The 26,095-nt window shown below is 44.6% G+C and overlaps 1 protein-coding gene across 4 annotated transcripts in view; it reads left to right on the top strand.

The window, feature by feature from the left end:
• RNF220 (ring finger protein 220) overlaps positions 1–26,095 on the top strand; it is a 739,925-nt gene that overhangs the window by 627,807 nt on the left and 86,023 nt on the right. For all 4 annotated transcript variants that reach the window (XM_030206266.1, XM_030206264.1, XM_030206265.1 and 1 more), the window contains one exon: positions 2,107–2,239. In XM_030206266.1, the coding sequence (XP_030062126.1) occupies positions 2,107–2,239 (133 nt within the window). The remainder of the gene's footprint in view (positions 1–2,106; positions 2,240–26,095) is intronic.

Below are 26,095 nucleotides of genomic sequence, written 5' to 3'. Positions count from 1 at the left end.
ACATCAGGAAGGAAGAATGGATTCAATTTAATATCGACATATCTTACAAGCTGTTGCTTAAAACCAATCCTGATTTACTTTGAGGAACGAAAAAAGTAAAGTTTTAGAATGGCCTTCACAATCCCCAGACTTGAACATTATTACAAATTTGCGGGGAATCTCAAATATGCAGAGTGTGCAAGGAGACTTCTGAATATTTCTGAGATGGAAGAGTGGGAAAACTACGAAAGCAGAACTAGATGCTCTTGGCTGACTGCAGGAATTGTTCAGGAGGTGTTACAAAATACCAACTGAAAGAGTGTCCGAATCACCATTTGTACTGTACTACGAATAATTATGCATTAAGAATGACAGGAAGATGTCATATTAAACTTTGTATCCTGCAGAAGTGGTGGCAGCTTCCATTCACTTACAGAGACTTTGATCAGGGATACCTAAACTTTTCCAAATGAGTGCATTTCTTTGTGTGCCCAGGCTCAGCTGACCCCTGTCGGCTGCCCAGATTGTGTTTGGGGGAGGCAGCTAGGGAGGCGTAGGTATGTTCTTACTGTTGCTCTTGGCTTACTTGGGGTGGGTTGGGGAGGGGACAGTGTCTCCATATGGTACCACATACGTTTGGCCATTCGTTTCAACATGATTGCGTTACAACTTATCTGTAATTAGCGTAAGAGCTGTTTGCAGCTGATAGATTCAGGAAGTAGAGATTTATTGCTGATCATTTTGGTAGGGTTGTGTCTCTGTTCACATGGTGGCATCATTAATAAAGTGCGTAAAACCTACAGTAGTGTATTTCTATCTTCTGTGTAGATTCCTTTTTATTTCTTTTCTCTCCTTTTTGCTCTAAACTAGCCGCCTCTTCTCCCCCCACCCCCTTTTTTTTTTACACTTTTGGATCTGGAGCAAGGAAGGCTAGGGCCATAGGTATAATCTCTGGCTGGAGGTGCATCCACCCTCCTGAACACAAGGAGATTTTAGTTTCCATTCTTATTCCAGAGAGGATGGGGAGGGGCACGGAAGATGCTTAGCTCCAGGGAAGTGAATATGAAGCTTAAGTAGAGTCTGCTGTATTACAACAGGGAGTGAAAATAGTCAGTCAGGCTAGATAGCCCGCCTGCTTTCTTCACCATCATATTCTCCATTTATTTGAACTGTTGGAGGCGGGCACGGATTGAGAGTAGGATGGGCCAGTCCGCTGATTCATGGACAGCCCTGTGGTATGTAGAGGACCTGGGTTTGGTTCCTGGCTCAGGTCATCTGAAGATGTAACTGAAACAGTATTGGCAGGTCTCCAAGGAGAGCGAGCTTTTAACTGTAGTGGCCAGATATAGGGCCCATGATTGTAGGACTCTGAAAAGAGCCCTTATATATGGCTCCCAGCTGAAGAGGGTCACTGAAGTGACCACTATTACTACTACTGTTTAGCATTTCTAAAGCACTACTAGGGTTACGCGGTGCTGTACAATTTAACATAGAAGGACAGTCCCTGGCTCAAAGAGCTTACAATCTAAAGGACAAATGTACAGTCAGTCAAGTAGGGGCAGTCTAGATTTCCTGAAAGGTATAAAGGTTAGGTGCCGAAAGCAACGTTGAAGAGGTGGGCTTTGAGCAAGGATTTGAAGATGGGTAGGGAGGGGGCTTGGCGTACGGTCTCAGGAAGTTTATTCCAATCATAGGGTGAGGCGAGGCAGAATGGGCAGAGCCTGGAGTTGGCGGTGGTGGAGACTTAAGTATGTTAAGAGGGGAATGTGAAATAGGGAAACATTTTGGAGGTAATTGCAAATCAAGGCTTGTGCCAGATCCCAGCTCTGCTTTCCATAGTCTGAGTCAGTATCTACACAGCACCTGCCATTCTGCATTTGCCTGTCTTGCGTGCCAGACCCTTCCCTGTTACATTGTGTGACGGCTGAGCTCTGTACAGATAGCCATGTACAAATAAACCAATCCTTATGCTTGTTTTAGGAAGCAGTAGGGAACTATAGTGTGTAACCATGCTGCCTAGCCATCTGTGGCAGCTGTCATGCAATGTTTCACCATGTGCCCAACTCCTCAGCACAAGAAGCATCAGGGGACAGCTTCCGTTCTCACCACTTCTTTCTCCCTTTGCAGAGGGAAGGCTCTGGCATGCCTGAGGACGATTCTGGTGACCTCGACACTGAGAATGGCCACAGGTTTGAGGAATACGAGTGGTGTGGGCAGAAAAGGATACGAGCCACTACCCTGCTGGAAGGGGGTTTTCGAGGTATCTATTTGTCACAAACTTTCTCTTTTTTTTTTTTTTGTGATGAACGTGTAATCACAATTGAGACTCACATTATTTTAACACACGTATTCTTTCCAGTGTTATCATACAGGAGCAAGGAACAGAGTGAGCAAAGTTTTGCCCTGCATGCTGATTTTGACACCTTTTCGGTACAAAAAGACAATCTATTTTAGTTTTTTATGTTCCTGGTATGTAGACCTTTGTGTGGAGATGGCTGCCAAACAGGATTGATTTAATATTTAATTAATATGCGGTAATGCCAGCTGCACCCAAAGCGTTCAGCTGGAAAGTTGTGTGGAGTGTAAATGTACCTTGACACAGCAACCCAGCAAGTCATTTATTTTATTTAGTGAGAATTTACTATACCACCTTCTCTAACAAGCAGGGCAAAGGAGATTTACAGGCTAAAAATCATACAACAAAAAGGAACGACAATAAGTACAGGAAAGAGAAAACAGGGCCGGCACGAGCATGGCGAGCGATGTCTCTTCCCGCTCGGTGGAGCTGGCAGCGGGCGCCATCTTGGATGCGCCGCATGGGCCGACCCCCGCAGGAGCGGAAGGGTCTGAGGCCGGAGGGGAGTCTCGGATGGAGGCTACCAGAGGAGCTGCTTGCCCCGGATTGGATCCGGGAGACCAGGGTGAGCCTTTCTCCCCTGAGTTTGTGTTGCTTTTACATAAAGCGTTCATGTTAAAGAGGGCTCTGCCGCAGGTGTCTGACCCTGCGTTGCTACCTGGTTTCCCACCGGAGGAGGCCGGCCTGGGATTAACGTCAGGCCTTTTGTCCCCAGACAGTTGGCCGCAGGACAAGCGTAGAAGGCTAGATGGCAGATGACGTTTAATGTGAGCAAGTGCAAGGTGATGCATGTTGGAAAAAAGAACCCGATTATAGCTACATCATGCAAGGTTCCACGTTAGGAGTTACGGACCAAGAAAGGGATCTGGGTGTCGTCGTCTGTAATACACTGAAACCTTCTGCTCAGTGTGCTGCTGCGGTTCGGAAAGCGAATAGAATGTTGGGTATTATTAGGAAAGGTATGGAAAACAGGTGTGAGGATGTTGTAATGCCATTATATCGCTCCATGGTGCGACTGCACCTTGAGTATTGTGTCAATTCTGGTCGCCGCATCTCAGGAAAGATATAGTGGCATTGGAAAAGGTGCAGCGAAGGGCGACTAAACTGATAGCGGGGATGGGACGACTTCCCTATGAAGAAAGACTAAGGAGGCTAGGGCTTTTCAGCTTGGAGAAGAGACGGCTGAGGGGAGACATGATAGAGGTATATAAAATAATGAGTGGAGTGGAACAGGTGGATGTGAAGCATCTGTTCACGCTTTCCAAAAATACTACGACTAGGGTCATGCGATGAAACTACAGTGTAGTAAATTTAAAACAAATCGGAGAAATTTTTCTTCACCCAACGCATAATTAAACTCTGGACTTTGTTGCCGGAGAACGTGGTGAAGGCGGTTAGCTTGGCAGAGTTTAAAAAGGGGTTAGACTGTTTCCTAAAGGACAAGTCCATAAACCGCTACTAAATGGACTTGGGAAAAATCCACAATTCAAGGAATAACATGTATAGAATGTTTGTACGTTTGGGAAGCTCGCCAGGTGCCCTTGGCCTGGATTGGCCGCTTTCGTGGACAGGATGCTATGCTCGATGGACCCTTGGTCTTTTCCCAGTGTGGCATTACTTATGTACTTATGTAATACACACAGACAATAGACCCAGAGACAGAGCACAAGAACTACACTAGGGTTTACATCACCAGTCGGGTCACTGTATAGGTGTCTTTAAAAAGCTAAGTCTTCACTGCTTTTTTTTCAAATTTCTTAAAGGACAATCAAACATATAAATGGCAAGTGACCGTACTCACTTGCAAATGCGCAGTACAGACTTCCCTCTCTGTCCCGCCCTCGCGTCAAGACGTCATGATGTCAGAGGGCGGAACAGAGAGGGAAACAGAATCGAATTGTCGGACACTGCCGCTGCCGCCTGGAAAGGAACATTGCGCGAAACAACCTCCACCCTCCTCCCCATCCCCGCTGCCGCTCCTGCCCCCTCCGTATTGGGCCCCCTGCACTAACCTGACAGCGCCTCTCACCTCCGTGTGGAAGCGCTGCAGGCAGCAGCAGAGCGATCTGCTGCTGCCTGTAGCACTTTCACACGGAGTTGATAGGTGCTGTCAGGTCAGTGCAGGGGGCCCGGCAGGGAGGGGGGAGGGAGCGGCGGCAATGAAGGTAGCTGGACATGGGGGGAGGGCAGGGGGGAGACGCCATGGTTGCTGGACTTGGGTGAGAGCAGGGCACAGAGGAGGGTTGCTGGACATGGGAGGGGGGGAGGGGGAGGCCAAAGGAAAGAGGAGGGTCGCTGGATATGGGGGGAGGATCGGTGGATGGGGTGAGGCTAGGGGAGAGAGGAGGGCTGCAATACTCGCCCATTTTTATGGGCTTAACGGCTAGTTCTTTATGAATGGTAAGCGGTAAGGAATTCCACAAGGATGATGCGTCAAATTAAAAAGCAGCTCATCTGCTGGATTCCAGCTTAGCAGATCTGGGACCCAGCAGGACTAGATGATGAGCAGGACGCAATCTCAAAGACAGAGAAGGCATATAGGACAGCATCCCCATTCTGAAAACCTTAAAAGCCAATTTAAAACGGACACAACAGTCAACCGGGAACCAGTAATTCTTCATCAAAGCTGGAGTTACACGATCAAAGTGATGTAAATTACATAAGAGACGAATGTCCGTACTTTGCATTGTTTGGATTTTTCTAAGAGTTGATTTGGGAGCTCTCAAATAAACAATGCTACAATAATCAATTTTAGTCATAAATAAAGACAAACTAAAAGAATTAAAAGTATTGTGTTCAAAAAAAGAACGGATAGAACGTAAATGCCTCAAATCAAAAAGCTCAAACTTCCACAGAGCTGAAAGTTGGTACAAATGAGAGTTGTGAGTCCAATATAACCCCCAAGTAACGAAAAGTATTAACAGGCATTATTGAAATACCCAAAAGCTGAAGAACACCCTCTGGACAGTTGTATGACCCAGTAAGCCAGCACATAACCGTCTTTTCACAATTCAGCACCAGGCAGTGATCAACCAACCACTGCACAGTGGCCTTCAGACTCTGTTGCAAAGGCCTAGTAATGTCCACATTTCCTGGTATAGTAAAATACAGTAGTAAAATATCCACATAGATATGGAAAGAGACCCCAAAACTTTGAATGAGCTGAGCCAATGGGCTTAGGAACAGATTAAAAAGGAGAGGTGACAAAATGGACCTCTGAGGCACTCTGCGCTCCAACTGTTTAGACCTAGAGATTCCAAGTTCAATCTGCCAAAAAAAAGGACAAACCAAAGCAAAACTGTGCCCAACAACCCCAGGGCACGAAGTTAGAGCAGCAGAATGATCTGTAAGATCAAACACCGTGGAAAGATCTAACAACACTGCCAGGATAATCTGTGCCTGGTCTAAATGAGAACGGAAGCGAGAATGGTCTCAGTGCTACAAGAGGTCCGAAAGCCTGACTAACACAGATGTAATGCTATTCTCTCAACAGCTAAAGAAAGGAGCTGATGAAAGACCAGTTCCTCAACTATCTTAGAAACAAAGCAGAGATTATACACCGGTCGGTAGTGTAAGAGTGAAGCAGGGTCCAGGCTAGGCTTCTTCAAAATAGGACAAGCAATAGCAGTCTTCCAACAGGGTGGAACCTCGCCTTGAGCAAGACTATCAGTTACCAGAGACAGGAGTAGCAGAGAGAGGCCCCAATGGGACAGCTTGATCCATGCCGATGGTAAAGGATCAAGACTAGAGGTGGTGGATTTCATGGAAACAAGAGGTCTTGTTCAGTACCAGTAGTGTCTGCAGTTGGAATGACTGAAGAGATGGTATACCTGTAGGGAACAGGCACAGGAGCTACTGAGAAAACTGGCCATAAACCAACAATAACCTGCATAGGGATCCCTGCTGGACTAACTGTCAAAGAGTGATAAATCTAAGTTCTCTCGAGGGATTGACCGACTTTAATATTCAAGAGGAGAAATAGAGCCATTTCTCATGCTTGAAATAAAAATTAAAATCATGATGATGATTACATAAGTACATAAGTAGTGCCATACTGGGAAAGACCAAAGGTCCATCTAGCCCAGCATCCTGTCACCGACAGTGGCCAATCCAGGTCAAGGGCACCTGGCACGCTCCCCAAACGTAAAAACATTCCAGACAAGTTATACCTAAAAATGCGGAATTTTTCCAAGTCCATTTAATAGCGGTCTATGGACTTGTCCTTTAGGAATCTATCTAACCCCTTTTTAAACTCCGTCAAGCTAACCGCCTGTACCACGTTCTCCGGCAACGAATTCCAGAGTCTAATTACACGTTGGGTGAAGAAAAATTTTCTCCGATTCGTTTTAAATTTACCACACTGTAGCTTCAACTCATGCCCTCTAGTCCTAGTATTTTTGGATAGCGTGAACAGTCGCTTCACATCCACCCGATCCATTCCACTCATTATTTTATACACTTCTATCATATCTCCCCTCAGCCGTCTCTTCTCCAAGCTGAAAAGCCCTAGCCTTCTCAGCCTCTCTTCATAGGAAAGTCGTCCCATCCCCACTATCATTTTCGTCGCCCTTCGCTGTACCTTTTCCAATTCTACTATATCTTTTTTGAGATACGGAGACCAGTACTGAACACAATACTCCAGGTGCGGTCGCACCATGGAGCGATACAACGGCATTATAACATCCGCACACCTGGACTCCATACCCTTCCTAATAACACCCAACATTCTATTCGCTTTCCTAGCCGCAGCAGCACACTGAGCAGAAGGTTTCAGCGTATCATCGACGACGACACCCAGATCCCTTTCTTGATCCGTAACTCCTAACGCGGAACCTTGCAAGACGTAGCTATAATTCGGGTTCCTCTTACCCACATGCATCACTTTGCACTTGTCAACATTGAACTTCATCTGCCACTTGCACGCCCATTCTCCCAGTCTCGCAAGGTCCTCCTGTAATCGTTCACATTCCTCCTGCGACTTGACGACCCTGAATAATTTTGTGTCATCGGCGAATTTAATTACCTCACTAGTTATTCCCATCTCTAGGTCATTTATAAATACACAAAACCTGAGCTGAAGATCTAGTTCGCTTCCACAACCATTCTGCTCATCTAACTTGACATTTCAAAAGCCACAGCTAGGTTGTTTCCTAGTGGAAGAATGAGAGGAAACCATCAAAGGAGCAACAACATCCAGTGCGGCTAACAGAACCGAATTCCAACCCTCAGCCCGGTTTTCCAAAGGCCACATACAGAAATCTTCTAGAAAGGTTTCAGATAAAGATGGAAGGGTCAGAGGGTCAATATGACACTGGACAACAATTGGTTCGTCAGGGTTTGCTGGATGTGTCTTTTCCCCTTGTGCTGGGTAGGGATTTTAATCAGGTGCTGGATGCTCAGTTGGACCAATTGGCTCCCCTGCTTTGGAGCAGCACAAGGGGATTCCTTACCTGTCTGTCTCCCTGGATTTGGTAGATCCCTGGCATTTGCTCCACCCCATGGAATGGGATTACACCTATCTTTCTCTCACCCATGGCACTCTCTTGCATTTTGGTAACCCAGAGTTTATTTCCTCGGGTCTCTGGGGCAGAGAGAGGCCCAAAGAAAGTCTCGGACCATGCCATCATCTGGGTAGATTTAGATTGTAGTCAGTCGAGCGGGTAATACTAGCTGGCGGTTTCCGACATATCTTGCGGATGATGATTTTCAGCGGTATCCTGGTCAAAAGCTTGCTGATTATTTTGACCATAATGGCCAACGTGTTGATACCCCGGTGCTTTTTTTTTTTTTTTTTGAGAACCCTGAAAGCGTTACAGGTGACACCGTTGCCTACAGAGCAGCTCATAAGTGCATTGCCCGGGGCATTATCTTATGGGAGCAGCATTGTTGAGAGGCTTACATTCTCCTACTTTGGCTAACAAGGAAACCCTGCACACTACTCAGGTGGCACTGGACTCTTTAATTCAAGGAGTGGAGGAGTGGCCTAGTGGTTAGGGTGGTGGACTTTGGTACTGAGGAACTGAGTTCGATTCCCGGCACAGGCAGCTCCTTGTGACTCTGGGCAAGTCACTTAACCCTCCATTGCCCCATGTAAGCCGCATTGAGCCTGCCATGAGTGGGAAAGCACAGGGTACAAATGTAACAAAAATAAAATAGATACTATTGGAGATTCTACATGGAATGTTGCCACTATTGGAGATTCTACATGGAATGTTGCTACTATTGGAGATTCTCCATGGAATGTTGCTATTCCACTAGCAACATTCCATGTAGAAGGCTGCGCAGGCTTCTGTTTCTGTGAATCTGACGTCCCGCACATACGTGCAGAACGTCAGACTCACAGAAGCAGAAGCCTGCACGGCCACATTGGTGATCTGCAAGGGCCGACTTCTACATGGAATGTTGCTAGTGGAATAGCAACATTCCATGTAGAATCTCAAATAGTAGCAACAGTGGAGGAGTGGCCTAGTGGTTAGAGTGGTGGACTTTGGTCCTGGGGAACTGAGTTTGATTCCCACTTCAGGCACAGGCAGCTCCTTGTGACTCTGGGCAAGTCACTTAACCCTCCATTGCCCCATGTAAGCCGCATTGAGCCTGCCATGAGTGGGAAAGCGCGGGGTACAAATGTAACAAAAATAAAATAGATACTATTGGAGATTCTACATGGAATGTTGCTACTATTGGAGATTCTCCATGGAATGTTGCTATTCCACTAGCAACATTCCATGTAGAAGGCTGCGCAGGCTTCTGTTTCTGTGAATCTGACGTCCCGCACGTACGTGCAGAACGTCAGACTCACAGAAGCAGAAGCCTGCACGGCCACATTGGTGATCTGCAAGGGCCGACTTCTACATGGAATGTTGCTAGTGGAATAGCAACATTCCATGTAGAATCTCAAATAGTAGCAACAGTGGAGGAGTGGCCTAGTGGTTAGGGTGGTGGACTTTGGTCCTGGGGAACTGAGGAAGTGAGTTCGATTCCCACTTCAGGCACAGGCAGCTCCTTGTGACTCTGGGCAAGTCACTTAACCCTCCATTGCCCCATGTAAGCCACATTGAGCCTGCCATGAGTGGGAAAGCGCAGGGTACAAATGTAACAAAAATAAAATAGATACTATTGGAGATTCTACATGGAATGTTGCTACTATTGGAGATTGTCCATGGAATGTTGCTATTCCACTAGCAACATTCCATGTAGAAGGCTGCGCAGGCTTCTGTTTCTGTGAGTCTGACGTCCTGCACGTACGTGCAGGACGTCAGACTCACAGAAGCAGAAGCCTGCGCGGCCACATTGGTGATCTGCAAGGGCCGACTTCTACATGGAATGTTGCTACTACTGGAGATTCTACATGGAATGTTGCTATTCCACTAGCAACATTCCATGTAGAAGGCTGCGCAGGCTTCTGTTTCTGTGAGTCTGACGTCCTGCACATACGTGCAGGACGTCAGACTCACAGAAGCAGAAGCCTGCGCGGCCACATTGGTGATCTGCAAGGGCCAACTTCTACATGGAATGTTGCTAGTGGAATAGCAACATTCCATGTAGAATCTCAAATAGTAGCAACAGTGGAGGAGTGGCCTAGTGGTTAGGGTGGTGGACTTTGGTCCTGGGGAACTGAGGAAGTGAGTTCGATTCCCACTTCAGGCACAGGCAGCTCCTTGTGACTCTGGGCAAGTCACTTAACCCTCCATTGCCCCATGTAAGCCACATTGAGCCTGCCATGAGTGGGAAAGCGCGGGGTACAAATGTAACATAAATAAATAAAAAATGAATGTAAGAAAAAAGTTATTCTTTTGTAAATACCGCTATAGTGCTTAGCCCATGTGACTAAGCGCTGGAGTGGTTCCCAGTTTGTCCCCACCTTGATTCATCCTAATGGCAGTCTAACAGTGTCGCTGAGATTATTTCTCTTTTCCAAAGACACGCTCGTCCACGCCTGTAAATGATGGGCCACCTATTACTGCGTAGCTAGAGAATTCGGAGATGTCTTATTTTTCCCCAGTTATTATAACCCTCCTTAATGCGCCCTTGTGAGCTACAGAAATACAGGCTGTGGTCAAGGCCTGAAATGTGATATTGTCCCGGGTCCGGATGGGTATTCAGATACTTTTTATACTATGCTTTTGCCACATTTCTGTGGCTTTTGGAAGCATAGTTTACTGAGTTGCTTTGAGAGGGGGCTTTTCCTAGTGAAGACATTGGGGCTCATTTTTGAAAGAGAAAAACGTCTAAAGTGGCATAAAGCAGCATTTGGACACTTTTCTCACAAAAAAGGTTCAAATCAGTAATTTCTAAACCTATTTTTTCAGACATTTTCTATACTGTTCATCTGCAGTGCGTCCAAATCTCAAGGGGGCATGTCAGGGTGTGTTAAGGCTGGGATTTGGGCGTTTCTAAGACTTAGACATTTTTCAGCCATAATGGACCAAAACTAAGACGTTTTGAGCTAGACCAGTTTTTATAATGAATAAGACACAAAAAGGTGTCCTAAATGACCGGATGACCTGTCAGTATGGTCACTGACCTCCCTCCCACCCCCCAAAAATGTGAATAAAAATATGCTTTAGCAGCCTCAGTGACAGCCTCAGATGGTAAAGTCAGGCCTTTTAGAGCAGCATCCAGGTCCCTGCAGTAGTGTAGTGGTCGGTGCAGTGCACTATGGAGTGAAGGACTCAGGTCCTTCTCTCCCTCTACTTGTCACATTTGAGGTGTAAACCGTGACCCCTCCCAAAGTCACAAAAACCCTACTGTACCCACATAAAAGTGCTCCGTTCACCTATAAGGGCTATTGTAGTGTTGCACAGTGGGGGGCAGTAGGTTTTGGAGGGTTCAGGGGACAAGATAAGGGAGCAAAGGTGAGAAGTGTGCATGAGAGCATTTTTAGGAAGTGCACAGAAGTGCCCCATTGCTGTCCTGGAATGTCTGGGGGACCAGTCTGATAAAAGTATTGGCTCCTTCTACATCCCAATGGCTTGATTTTTTTTTTTTTAATGTTTTGCACTTATTCAGGCGGGAAAACATCCAAAGCACAAAACCTGTCACATGTTCTGGCACTGCCCCATTGTGCTGGGGTTCTAGCGGCACGTTTTTCCCCATGTCTCGGCCCTCTTTTGGAAGCCGCACCCTAGAAACCTGTTTGATGAATTTACAGTGACAGCTCCGCTACCTAAAGGACTGACCAGTTTTTTTGCAACGAGTGATGTTAATGGGGATAAAAGACGATCCTGCCTTGCAGGTTGTAGCTGGCGGCCCCCACCTTGGCACAATGGAGAACTCTAATGATTGGACTCCTCATGCTGGAAAGATAGGGGAACATTTTCGCCTCACTTGGGAACCTTTTTGGTCCTCTGTGTATCGTGCTTAATTTTTGAGGTTGCCCGTTTATCACATGTTTATGGCGTGTTGGGTGTGGGGAGAGGGTATGTTCCCTGTATTTTCGTCTTGTAAGTGTTTGCATATCGCAATGAAAGTTTTCAAAAAATAAATAGAGAGCAGGTGTCAATGCCAGCTTAGAAATGTGAGTATTTCCATTGCAAAATACAGAATACACAACACTTCTGGGAGGGTAATCGTAACCATTTTTGCACATTTTGCTCTTTGAGCAGGGACTGTCTTTCTTCTATGTTTGTACAGCGCTGCGTATGCCTTGTAGCGCTATAGAAATGCTAAATAGTAGTAGTAGTAGTAGTAGAATAACGATTTGCATGTGATCTGGAACAGGTGTGGTGGCCTCACCATCAGTCTAGGTGTAATTTTGTACTAGTATTTTACACAGGCAACTTCTACCCTATTAACCTACGCATGCCCTGGGTATGCTTGTATCAGTAGCGGCTTTTCTAAAATGTGGAAATCAGCCTTTCCTGACCCTTCTAAAATTAACTCCTGTAGCTATCGGGATGGATTGATTGCAAATAGTGAGTAAAAGTATTCATTTGAATGGTTTTATAAATACAGAAGTGTGTTGATAGATATGCTTGCTAGTGAATTTATCCATTACATGTTTTTTACAACTAAAAAAAAGAAATGTTTTACACACAAGTTTGCAACATTTTATCGACCTCTAACTATACGTTTATTTGTACTGGTAGATCTTAATATTTTCAGATTATTTATAGTTCCTTGCATTTTAATTGGTTAGTGTTTGTGTAACAAGCCTAGATGAGCCTTGATTACAAAGGGTGGTTAGACATTTTTTTACAAATAAAAATACATTGTTAACACACATTTTTAAAGTGTTTAAAAAAAGAAAAAGGCTTTATATGTACCAGAAGATGAAGAAATAAAATCTGGCACACTGGTGGAGGGGTAACTGTTATAGCAGCGTTCCTGGTTTAAAAGAGCAGCCAGGCGCCTACTATTTCCAAAATCACATGAGTGCTTATATGCCTTGATGAAATACCAGCGTAAGCGGCAGAAATCATGCCTGGATTATTCAAGTATGCCTGTAGATTAGTAAAATTTATGCATGTCCCAAAAAACAGCAAGGCAATCAATCTGCAAACTCCAACTTAAAACAAAACAGCAGATCAAGATAAACGTGAAGATTTTATTGATATCATATACCAGAATATTGCCAGACACAGGCCGTGTTTCACCCCTTGGGCGAAACAAGGCCTTTGTCGGGCAATATTCTGGTATATGATATCAATATAAGTACGCAACTATGGAATTCACTTCCAACTCACCTGAGAACAATCAACGAATTAAGTAACTTCCGCAAAGCCCTGAAGACATACCTCTTTAACAATGCCTACCACGAGAACCCCTAACTAACTTTATTTAGAATTTATCCTTCTACAACTGCCTGAACAAATCCTCTTGTCTTCTTTAATCTTCTTTGTAACACCAATTGTATTATTCAACTTGGTATGGCGATGCCCTAACAGGTCTTTGTAAGCCACATTGAGCCTGCAAATAGGTGGGAAAATGTGGGATACAAACGCAATAAATAATAATCTACTCTTTTGTTTGTCCACGTACCTGCAAACTCCATTCATTTACACCTACCACCATGTCGACACGCACGAACGCACACTGACACTTGTCAGTATTTTATAAGAGGCCACTTGTGTGTGAAAATTGGACCCCCCCCCCCCCCCCCCCAAGCAGTGGCGTTCCTAGCATCGACGACACCCGGGGCAGATTGCTGATGCCCCCCCCGCCCCCCCGGGTGCACGCCGCATGCCTGTCGGCTGCAAGTTTGAATCGCTACGCTAAATTCTCTCGTTCGCTGCAGCTCCCTCCCTCTGCCCCGGAACAGGAAGTAACCTGTTCCGGGGCAGAGGGAGGGAGCTGCAGCGAACGAGAGAATTTAGCGTAGTGATTCGAAGTCGCAGGCGTGTGCCGTGGCACCCCCCCAGCGGCGTGCACCCGGGGCGGACTGCCCCCCCCCCCCCCTTTGGTACGCCACTGCCCCAAAGTGACCACATCACCCAGAAGCTAAGGCTGGTACTGCCCTTAATAATGGTTTTGTGAACTGCAGTGTACATTCATATATATCCATGAGCTGAATGAAGGAGAGTAACAGCGTTGCAGAGCTGATTGCTGACGCCCGCAGTGAAATTATTTGCCAGTGTCTCGCGATCAGACAGGTACGGCGTGTAACATTTTCAAGCAGTGTTTTCTCAGGCTGGTCCCGTAGTACCCCCTAGCCAGCCTGGGTTTCAGGATATCACAGTGACTGAATCTAAGCTGCACGTGTTTGTATGGTTCTATTTTTTTTTAATTGTAAACCGCTTTGATTTGATTGGTATATCGCATTGCATAAATAAATATTCTACCTCCACTGCATGCAAATATCTTAAAAACCAGCCTGGCTTGGGGGGTTACTTCCAAACCTGCTCAAGAAACAGTGATTGTAAGGATTAGATATTTTGGGGACTTGGATCTTCACAGAGGAAGCAAAACGTTCGGTAGATTTTTGTTTTAAACAAAGTTTTCAATTTTTATAAAGAGACATTTCTAGATTATTAATGTAAAAAAACATTAAAATCATGTCCCTGTTTGATTTTTAGCCACTTGAAAATCTGTTACGTTTACACTGATACCGTGTTTCCCCGAATATAAGACACTGTCTTATATTAATTTTTCCTCCCCAAGACCCGCTAGGTCTTATTTTCAGGGGAGGTCTTATTTTTTTTTGGGGGGGGGGGGGGGAACATCAGGGTCGTCAGGCCCGCCCTCCGTCGCTCCCAACCTGAAACGCCTCCTTTCACCTTCCTTCGCAAGTTCGGAGCAAGCAGCAGCAGGGCAGACCTCTCCTTCCTTCTGTGCCCCGCCTTCGCCTGACGTTACGTTACGTCAGGCAAGGGCGGGACACGGAAGGAAGGAATGGCCTGCCCTGCTGCTGCTTGCTCCGAACTTGCGAAGGAAGGTGAAAGGAGGCGTTTCAGGTACCGGTAGTTCTGGGAGTGACGGGTAGAGGGGGGGGGGCCCGGCGACCTCGGGGCGGCGGCGGCCTTGTCCGGCTCTTGGCGGCCCTGCTTCAGGTAGGTCTTACTTTCGGGGGAGGCTTTATAATACAAATTTGCAGCAAAACCCCGGTAGGCCTTATTTTTGGAGTAGGTCTTATTTTCGGGGAAACACGGTAGTAAAGGGGAGAATTAATTGTGTTTAATTCAGACTCTGTTTAGTTCTGCACAATTGAGCTCTGTTTTACATATTTATTTATTTATTACATTTGTACCCCGCTGTTTCCCACATACAGCAGGTCCAGTGCGGCTTACATAGTAAAAGAAAGCATCTTACATGGTAAAGAATGCATATAGATAGAAATATATATATGTGTGTCTGTGTATATAGATACCTATAGATTATACATAATACATATGTATATATGTTTAAGAAGCAAAATTAAAAACAAGAGAAGTAAGAAGCAGAAAGCCTGGAGTGACAATCAGCTGCTGCTGATGTATTGAAGGTGACAGCTAAGTGGCTTTAGCACCTGCATAAAATATTAAAGAGCCAGTTATACATTTATCACTCCATCCCTTGTAAGGTTTGATAAATGAGAAACCAGCAGCCTGCTGTACACCTCCAGCACTGCGAGCCCTCAGGGCTCCTAGGCAAACACAGCGTTCCTTTTTTTTTTTCTACTGTCAGAGAAATCGGTTGCTGAGTAGAAAGTGAGTTATGGCAATGTGTGGCCTCCCAAGAGCTTTATCGGTGAATATAATTTTAATCCAGAACACCCCATCCCTTCCTAGAACAGGTCTGTGACACAAGGAGCATTGTTACAAGATTCTGCTAAGTAGTCTTCAGAAGAAATGCCAGGAACTTGTTAGATATAATTTTAGCAGAATACATAGCGCTATATACGAGATCATTCCTATGGTTGCAATAGCCCTTCCCAAGAATACCTGTACGATCACTGCATCCTTGGCAAAAAGGACGTCTTGCATTAGCAGGATTAGAAGTGGTCAGGGGTCTTCAACTTGGGGAGGGAGAAAGCTTTTTCATACGTTGGACATTTATAAACTCATAAAAATGAGTTCACCTTGTTGGGCAGACTGGATGGACCGTTCAGGTCTTTATCTGTCGTCATTTACTATGTTATTTTTTAATTTTTTTGTTACATTTGTACCCCGTGCTTTCCCACTCATGGCAGGCTCAATGCGGCTTACATGGGGCAATGGAGGGTTAAGTGACTTGCCCAGAGTTACAAGAAGCTGCCTGTGCCTGAAGTGGGTTTGAACTCAGTTCCCCAGAACCAAAGTCTACCACCCTAACCACTAGGCCACTCCTCCACTGTTGCTACTATTTGAGATTCTACATGGAATGTTGCTATTCCACTAGCAACATTCCATGTAGAAGTCGGCCCTTGCAGACCACCAATGTGGCCGCGCAGGCTTCTGCTTCTGTGAGTCTGACGTCCTGCACGTACGTGCAGGACGTCAGACTCACAGAAACAGAAGCCTGCGCAGCCTTCTACATGGAATGTTGCTAATGGAATAGCAACATTCCATGTAGAATGTCCACTAGTAGCAACATTCCATGTAGAATCTCCAATAGTAGCAACATTCCATGTAGAATCTCCAATAATAGCAACATTCCATGTAGAATCTCCAATAGTAGCAACATTCCATGTAGAATCTCCAATAGTAGCAACATTCCATGTAGAATCTCCAATAGTATCTATTTTATTTTTGTTACATTTGTACCCTGCGCTTTCCCACTCATGGCAGGCTCAATGCGGCTTACATGGGGCAATGGAGGGTTAAGTGACTTGCCCAGAGTCAGAAGGAGCTGCCTGTGCCTGAAGTGGGAATCAAACTCAGTTCCTCAGGACCAAAGTTCACCACCCTAACCACTAGGCCACTCCTCCACTGTTGCTACTATTTGAGATTCTACATGGAATGTTGCTATTCCACTAGCAGCATCCCATGTAGAAGTCGGCCCTTGCAGATCACCAATGTGGCCGCGCAGGCTTCTACATGGAATGTTGCTAGTGGAATAGCAACATTCCATGTAGAATCTCCAATAGTAGCAACATTCCATGTTCCACTGCACTAACCACTAGGCTACTCCTCCATTAGCAACATTTCATGTAGAGGTCGGCCCTTGCAGATCACCAGTGTGGCTGCGCAGGCTTCTGCTTCTGTGAGTCTGATGTCCTGCACATACGTGCAGGACGTCAGACTCACAGAAACAGAAGCCTGCGCAGCCTACTACATGGTAGGTTGCTAGTGGAATAGCAACATTCCATGTAGAATCTCCAATAGTAGCAACATTCCATGTAGAATCTCCAATAGTAGCAACATTCCATGTAGAATCTCCAATAGTATCTATTTTATTTTTGTTACATTTGTACCCTGCGCTTTCCCATTCATGGCAGGCTCAATGCGGCTTACATGGGGCAATGGAGGGTTAAGTGACTTGCCCAAAGTCACAAGGAGCTGGAATTTGTGGAATTCCTGGGTTAGTTGGTTTTCTGATTTTTCATCCTATTATGCCTTCCACAAACTTTTTTAAAGATTCTATTGTTCAGACAATGTTATGATGCTCAGTAAATGCGATGAATGTTTAGGATACTTAAAAAAAAATTCTCTTTAGAATGTATTTGTAGCAGCTGATATTATCTTATTATGTACGTATACAGTTATTGTTTTTATTGTAAACTGCTTAGTCACAAATGGTACGTAGCAGTATATAAAGTTAATAAATGCGATGCAAACGTTTACAGTAGAATCCCGAGTGATTTGCTGAAATCCATGTAGTGAATTGGTGGCAGGTAGTAGGATTAAAGGTATTTGGGTTCACTGCTACAGAATCTGACCAGGAATATCGATGTCCTAACTTTTCTGCCACTTTTAATAGGTCTAAACCTATTACGTGACCAACATAGTTGTTTCCCAGCATGCTAAATAGATACATTTTGGTTGATTAAGTTGAGAAGGGGCAAGAGATGCTTGGAGGGGGCTCAGTTTTTCCATAGAGCAGCAATATTAGCCATCATCTGGATAAATCTATATATATAAAACTCACCCTCAACGTTCTATTTGCACTGACGTCACTGAAGCCAGGTTCGTAAGTTCGAAGCTCTGAAGCCACAGAAAATCACAGTCTGTGGGCCCCGCCCTCGCGTCAAACGTTATGACGTTGAGGGCGGAGCACATTCTCAGACCAGCGTTGTACTGCACTGTACCTCTGCTCCGCCCTCGCGTCAAAACACGATGACGTCGAGGGCGGAGCACACTGGGGGCGTGCCAAAAGGGCCAGGGTCACACATTCGCACGGAGGCTGCAGGGGGGCCGGCGACACACGGAGACACAAAGGGACGGAGGGGAGCCTTGCTAGCGCCCGTTTCTAGTTTATCCATATAAGTGGGTAGCATAAATAGGAGGTGTAACTTTTTAGAGGTAGTTGATTTAGTAATGATTTTAGAACCACATTCTGAATGGTCCAGCTGTTATACATAGTAAATGACAGCAAAAGACTGGTATGGGCCATCCAGACTGCTCGGTAAAGTCTTTAGGGTTGTAATTGTTTCTTTGTGCAGGTTCTCTCTTCCACACTTTGCCTTTTATGATGTGCAAAAAAAAAGTAATTTTAGAACTTATTTCAAGTGAAAATTCTGCATAATTGGATTTTATCTCTTTGCCATTTAGGGATCTTCTGTTTTTATTCCACACATTTTTGAATTCATCACTGTTGTGTACCCACCACATCCACAAAGAGGGTATTCCAACTATCAGTCTCCCTTTTCCTGAAGTTGCTTTTAAGTTTACTGCTTCATTTCATGTCCTCTAGGGGGATTGGGCGTCCAAATGGCAGATGAAGTTCAACATTGACAGGTGCAAAGTGATGCACGTGGGAAGGAGGAACCCGAATTACGGCTTTGGTTACCCTTCTCTGTACCTTGTCCAGGTCCACTATATATATGTATATATATATATATATATATATATTTTTTTTTTTTTTTTTTGCTGCCGTGAACAGAATTGCACACTACTCAAGCTGCGGTCTCACCATGGAGTGATACAGAGGCATGAAGATATTCTTTGATTTATTCTCTATTCCTTTCCTTGTAATTGCTAAAATCTTGTTTGCTTTTTTGGCAGCCGCCACACACTGGACAACAGCCTATTGTCCACAATGACACCTAAATCTTTTTTCCTCCGTGGTGACCCCTAATATCAAACCTAGCATCATGTAGCTATAATTTGGTTATTCTTCTCAGTGTGTATCACTTTACAGTTGTCCACATTACATTTCATCTGCCAATTAGATGCCCAGTCTTCCTGCAATTTCTCACAAGTTTTGTCATCTGCAAATGTAATCTAGTCACTTGTCCCCATTTAAGAGAGAAAGGTTAAACGTCCATTTCTCTCAGTGGAGGAGGGTGAACAGTGGATTGCCGCAGGGATCTGTACTGGGACTGTTGGTAAAGGCAAGCCAGTTAATGTAGTGGATCTAGACTTTCAGAAAGTTTTTGACAGAGTTCCTCATCTGGGACTCCTAAGAAATAGTACCTTGGGGGTCAGCACTCAAGAAAAATATCTAGGTGGTGGTGTAGATAATATGCAGAAATCTTCTGGTCAATGTGCAGCGGCAGCCAAAAAAGAGGAAAGGGATGGTGAATAAGACCAAAAATACTGTAATGCTTTTGTATCGCTCCATGGTACGTCCGCACCTGAATACTGCATTTAGTTTTGGTTGCCATACCTCAAAAAAGATATAGCGGAAATAGAAAAGGTTCAAAGAAGAGCGACCAAAATGATAAAGGGGATGGAACTCCTCTCATATAAGGAAAGGATAAAGGCTCTTCAGCTTGGAAAAGAGACGGATGAGGGTAGATATGACTGTGGTCCACAAAATCATGAGTGGTATAGAACGAGTAGGTAGATTTTTTTTTTTTTTTTAACTCATTCCAAAGTACAAAGACTAGGGGACACTCAAGGAAGTTACATGGAAATACTTTTTTAAACGAACAGGAGGAAATATTTTTTCGCTCAACCAATAGTTAAGCTCTGGAACTTTTTGCCGGAGGTTTTGGTAACGGCGGTTGTGTATCTGGGATATGGGAAGCAACTGCTTGCCCTGAGATTTGCTGTATGGAGTGTTGCCATGATTTGGGTTTCTGCCAGGTACTTGCGACCTGGCTTGGCCACTGTTTGGAAAACAGGATACTGGGCTAGATGGACCATCGGTCTGACCCATTATGGCTACTCTTATGTTCCTATTTCATGGCCTTTTCATTTTCTTAGGAGTCCCACATGAGGAACTCTGTCAAATACTTTCTGACAATCTAGATCCACTACATTAACTGGCTCGCCTTTACCAACATGCTTATTCATGCCTTCAAAGAAATCTAGCAAACTGGTGAAGCAAGACTTCTCTTGGCTGAATCCATGCTGACTGTGTCTTTTTAAACCATGTTTGTCTACATGTTCTGTAATTTTGTTCTTTATAATAGTTTTTGCTGTTTTGCCCGGCACTGATGTCAGGCTTACCGGGCCACAGTTTCCCTTTTTAAAAATCAAAATTTTTTTGGCCACCTTCCAATTTTCGGGTGCCATGGATGATTTTAATTACAGGTTACAGATTACTGACAGTAGATCGTTAGTTTCATTTTTGAGCTGTTCCAGTACCCTGGGTGTATACCATCCAGTCCAAGTGATTTGTTGCAGTTGAAGTTAATCTTCTTCATTTGGCTCTTGTCTCTCGTTTTTTTGAAAGAAGTTCTTTTGACTGTAATGGCCTCCTTCACCTCGCCTGTTAATCATACTAGCTGTCATTTGGCCTTCTTTCCACCTTTTGTGATACATGGAATACATCTGATCTGGGCTTCCAAGATGGTATTTTTAACCAACGCCCGTACTTAATTTAAACTCTTAACTTGTATCTGCTCCTGTTAGCTTTTTCTTTTCTTTTACATTTTTCTCATTTTATCAGAGTTGCCCTTTCGAAAGTTAATGCTGTTGCAATACATGTCTTTTACTGTCCTGATTCCAGTTGTTACCTCACATGTGATCATATTATGATCACTATTGCCAAGCAGCCCCCAATGTCTCTTTTCCCTTCAACCATGCCAAGCCTAATGCTTTCCTCTAAGGAATTTTGTCATCGCATATGTCCAGAATAAGATAGTTTCAAGCTTGTTATTTGGGCCTCATGTGAGAGCTCAGAATTGATCTGGTCCAGGACTCCGGTTGTTTTTTCTTTTTAGCTGTATTGTGGTATTTACCAGATTTGCTGCCAACCTCGCATCTTAAATTCATCAGTACTTTTGTATCCATATAGAGAAAACCATGGTACATACAATTTGGACCTTTGTAAGGACAGGAGCTTGGTCTTTTTCGGTAAACTTTTCATTGCAGGTCTGGAGCCCTTCTCTTTTGATAAGTGAGAACAGAAAACTCTGAAACTTGTGGTTGACCCTGTTGTCATAATAGTCGCAGGGCCATGAGGTCATCTTCATTTCCTGCGCAAAGTGTGGTGTCGTCAGCATGTCAGAGGTGGTTGATGTTCCTTACCGCTATTTTGAATCCACGTTCATTGTCTTGCAGTCCAGTGTCTCTCATCACGGTGAAAGAATACAGCCTTGTCTTATTCGTTGTCGATTAAAAACCATCTTTTTTTGCCATACTCGGCCTTGACTGATACTTTTTATCCAGAGTAAAGATTCCTTATTATAGTATTAAGATGTTCAGGAACTCAGGGGTCCTTTTACCAAGCTACGGAAAAAAGGGCCCCGCGCTAGCGGCTTTACTGCAGCGGGTAAAAAGACCCCAGGCACACATGGTGTGATAGTCACATCCAGGATAGTTGGGTTAAGGAGGTGTCAGTTTGAAATACAAGTCCCAGAAGGCATTGCAGGCAAGGAGCCAGGGGGTGAGATGAGGAACCCGGACTGGACTCCTAGCTGCAATGGGGGAAGATATGGGTGTAAGTTGGCAGGACGTGTAGATGGGCTGCCACTAGGGGGAAAGAGAGATAGGAAACCCTGTGTGCAGGAGCTCATCATTAGTCTAATGCTTAACTCAGCTGCTATGGGTGTGGGGGAAGCTAATAGAAGGAGAATGATTGGTTGTGAGAGCAGAAGCCAGGGATTGATTAGGCAGGTGGGAAGGAGTCCTAGGGGAGAGAAGCAGTTGCAGGCTGAAAACCCTTGTGTAAGAGAGGTCCCTTAAGTACTGAAGCAGGCTGAAATCCCTTGGGTGTGAGGAAGTCCCAAAAGTATTTGCAGGCTGAAAATCCTTGGGTAAGGGAGGTCCCTAAAGTATTGAATTTACCAGTGAAGCTGATGCAGGGTGAAATCCCTTGGGTATGTGGAGTCCCTAAAGTATTGAACTCTCCTGAAGTTAAAGAGAGTAGAAGGTAGAAACTGCTGCTTTGTGATTTAACTGTGATGATGAATTGAATGAACTGCTTCTATTTGGAATTGAACTACTGCTTATTGTGCACTGGATAAAGAGTCCAGACTGGAGCTGACTGTGAGCCTGTATTGAATCCTGGTATGTGCTGATAGCCTACTGCTTAAAGGGAACTATTTGCCACACACTTTCAGGTGGCTTATATGTGCTTAAGATGGAAGGTGAATGCTGCTGTTGGAACTGTGTATCCGGTCTACTAGAAACCGGCATAGAATAAAGTCTTTAAGATTGAAGTTGCTGGTGGACATTTATTTCTTGACTGTACCGGGAGCCTGTGGCTGGAGGAGATTGTTCTATCCTTGGCTGCACATAGAGGTTCCTGGTTACAATGGCCATGTGGAAATGGCACATGCTTGGGGCGGGACTACCGCCTGCGATTGCGTTGGGTCGGCAGTAGTCCTGGAAGAGTGAACATGGGCTTACTGCTGCTCTATAAAAGGGCCCCTAAGATTGTAAACCCTCATGAACAGGGTACCTGAAATTTAACTCGCTTTGAACTACCATGGGAAAGGTACTAGAAAGGAATGAGCTACCAGTAAATTAAAAATAAGTCTTTGTCAGTTTTGGAAATTTGCTTCTCATAATTTTGTACTTTTTACTATACACTTGGGAGAGTTTGAGTAAATAAATTCTATAGACTCTGCATTCATAAAAGTAACACAATACAGATAGGGCAGAGTACTTTAAATGTAATACAATAAACTAAAGTTATTGGTCAACAAAACAGAATGTATAATATGTTTGTACATCATTATCCAAGCTGTTCATTCAGAATACAGGGTAAGACGGTTCTTCCAGTCCCGCTGTTCCCTTGAATCTGTCCCGTTCTAACACCCCTCTTCCCACTCAGGCCTCTTTACTCTCCCAATCATCCTCACTTTAATATTCCCTTATCTCGTTTGTCTGTCCTAATTAGATTGTAAGCTCTGTCGAGCAGGGACTGTCTCTTCATGTTCAAGTGTACAGCGCTGCGTACGTCTAGTAGCGCTTTAGAAATGATGAGATTTAGTAGTAGTTCTGTTCTCTCTCTCTCTCATCACGCCTCCCAAGCCGCTATGGGTTCCATGTTGGCCTGCATGAACCACTGTAGACACAGCTTCTTGTAATTCATATGGCTACTAGGTGGACAAATAAATGGAAGGTAGTGAAAAATGGAGGAAAAGGCTAGGTGACAGCTGAAAGATGTGATACATAGTATTGAAGAGAGAGAAAGTAGGCATAGGTCCCTGGTGGATTGGCACGAGCGGTCAGTGGATGCCACTGTGGTAGAAACAAGTCATAGTCGGAGTGGCACGGCCTGGCCTTCCCTCCCTCACTTGCAAGAATTGTGCCCAACAATAAGACACACCACTCATAGTAACATAGTAGATGACGACAGAGGAAGACCTGTACGGTCCATCTAGTCTGCCCAAAAAGATAAACTCATATGTGCTACATTATGTGTATACCTGACTTTGATTTGTATCTGTCATTTTCAGGGCACAGACCGTATAGGTCTGCCCATCACTAGCCCCTCCTCCCAGCCACTAGCCCCGCCTCCCACCACCGGCTCTGCCACCCAATCTCCGCTAAGCTTCTGAGGATCCATTCCTTCTGAGCAGGATTCCTTTATGTTTATCCCACGCATTTTTGAATTCTGTTACCGTTTTCCTCTCCATCACCTCCCGTAGGAGGGCATTCCAAGTATCCACCACTCTCTCCGTGAAAAAATACTTCCTGACATTTTTCTTGAGTCTGCCGCCCTTCAATCTCATTTCATATCCTCTAGTTCTACCACCTTTCCATCTACGGAAAAGGTTAGTTTGCGGATTAATACCTTTCAAATATTTGAACGTCTGTATCATCACCCCTCTTTCTCCTTTCCTCCAAGGTATACATGTTCGGGTCAGCAAGTCTCTCATCATACGTCTTGTAACGCAAATCCCATACCATTCTTGTAGCTTTTCTTTGCACCGCTTCAATTCTTTTTACATCCTTCGCAAGATACGGCCTTCAAAACTGAACACAATACTCCAAGTGGGGCCTCACCAACGACCTATACAGGGGCATCAACACCTCCTTTCTTCTGCTGGTCACACCTCTCTCTATTCAGCCTAGCAACCTTCTAGCTGCGGTCACCGCCTTGTCACACTGTTCCGTTGCCTTTAGCTCCTCAGATACTATCACCCCAAGATCCCTCTCCCTGTCCGTACATATCATACTCTCACCACCTAACACATACGTCTCCCATGGATTTGTACTCCCTAAGTGCATCACTTTGCATTTCTTCGCATTGAATTTTAATTGCCAAACCTTAGACCATTCTTCTAGCTTCTGCAGATCCTTTTTTCATGTTTTCCACTCCCTCCCGGGTGTCCACTCTGTTACAAATTTTAGTATCATCCGCAAAAAGGCAAACTTTATCTTCTATCCCTTCGGCATTGTCACAAATATATTGAACAGAATCGGCCCTAGCACCGATTCCTGAGGCACTCCACTGCTCACCTTTTCCTCATCTGAGCGAATTCCATTAACCACCACCCTCTGGCGTCTGTCCGTCAACTAGTTCCTAATCCAGTTCACCACGTCAGGTCCTATGTTCAGTCTGTCAAGTTTATTCAGGAGCCGCCTGTGGGGAACTGTGTCAAAAAGCTTTGCTGAAATCTAAGTAGATTACGTCTATAGCACATCCATGATTCAATTCTTCGTTCACCCAGTCAAAGAATTCAATGACATTCGTTTGGCACGATTTACCTTTGCCCCTGGTAAAATTAGAGAGAATATTGCTTCTGTATCTTTCTCTCCTCCCTAGCCATGTCCTAGCAGTACACGTTCATCCCTCTCTTTCTTCTTTCTCTCCTCCCAGGCAGACTGCGTATTCCTGGGCCCTTTCTGTTGCTCAGCATCCTTCCCCTGTTATCCTGTACCAGTATCTCTATAGAGCATAGTGGAAGCTGTTCAGTAGTATCTGAAATGGATGGAGTCGCTCTGCTTATCCAGTTTAGACAATTTAGTCTTATTCTCTTAAGATACCCACAAATATTTATAAAGAGTTCTCACTGCTCTTCAGATTAACAGACAGGAGACGTTCCTATTGATCTGTAATGTACATGCTTTTGATGTTCCTGGGTTTATATTAGCACTTTTCTAATGTTATCTCATTTAAAGAGACTTTCCCAAACCCATTGTTGCTGACTGAAGCCACGCATTTCAGAAAATTTACATCATATTTGTTTGCATCTAGAATGTAGGGATATTTGTGCAAAAGGATTCACACCGTGGTGTTATTCCTTAAAAGAATTCCAAAGAGGTTGACAAATGCATCTTTTTGTTGTCCCCCTTCCTCATAGTTCTCTTGACGGAAGGGGGATAAGGAAAGAATGTCTGTAGCCTAAAAAGGAGAAACTGCTTTGATTCCTAGCAGAAGTCACTGTCCTCTCTTAAATGGCTTAGCACAGCTAAAAGGGAAACAGACTTAAAACAGTGTTTTACTCGAGAATCAATAGGATGAACACAGAAACATGGATCCATGGGAGCAGATGAAGAAGGGGCAGAGAGATAAGAATGTAATGATGGCATTGAGAGAAGAGGGAAGTGTTGTTATTTTTCTGCTTGAGACACTAGCTGGACTAATGTCTGAGCAAGGCCTCAAAAGCTTGCCTGTTTTCCTTCCATGTTCTCCCTCAGGTTTGAACAGATGGAACTAAGGAGATTATCTAGTCATAGGTCACCTGGTCCTCATCTGTTTTATTAATTTTAGGGGAATTTGGGTTGATTGGAATCTTATGTCATTCCTTGAAAAAACAAAAGAGGAGAGGGTAGAAGGGGGAATGGTGGTGGTGGGGTCTGTCGGTTTATTGATCACGCCTCTATTGGAAGAGCTGCAGGCACACGGCTGAGCAGGAGC

Source organism: Microcaecilia unicolor, chromosome 6 (assembly GCF_901765095.1).
Source record: "Microcaecilia unicolor chromosome 6, aMicUni1.1, whole genome shotgun sequence".
In the NCBI taxonomy this organism is placed as follows: Eukaryota; Metazoa; Chordata; class Amphibia; order Gymnophiona; family Siphonopidae; genus Microcaecilia; species Microcaecilia unicolor.
Note: the sequence above shows the minus strand (reverse complement) of the source record. Positions and strands in the feature narration are given on the sequence as shown.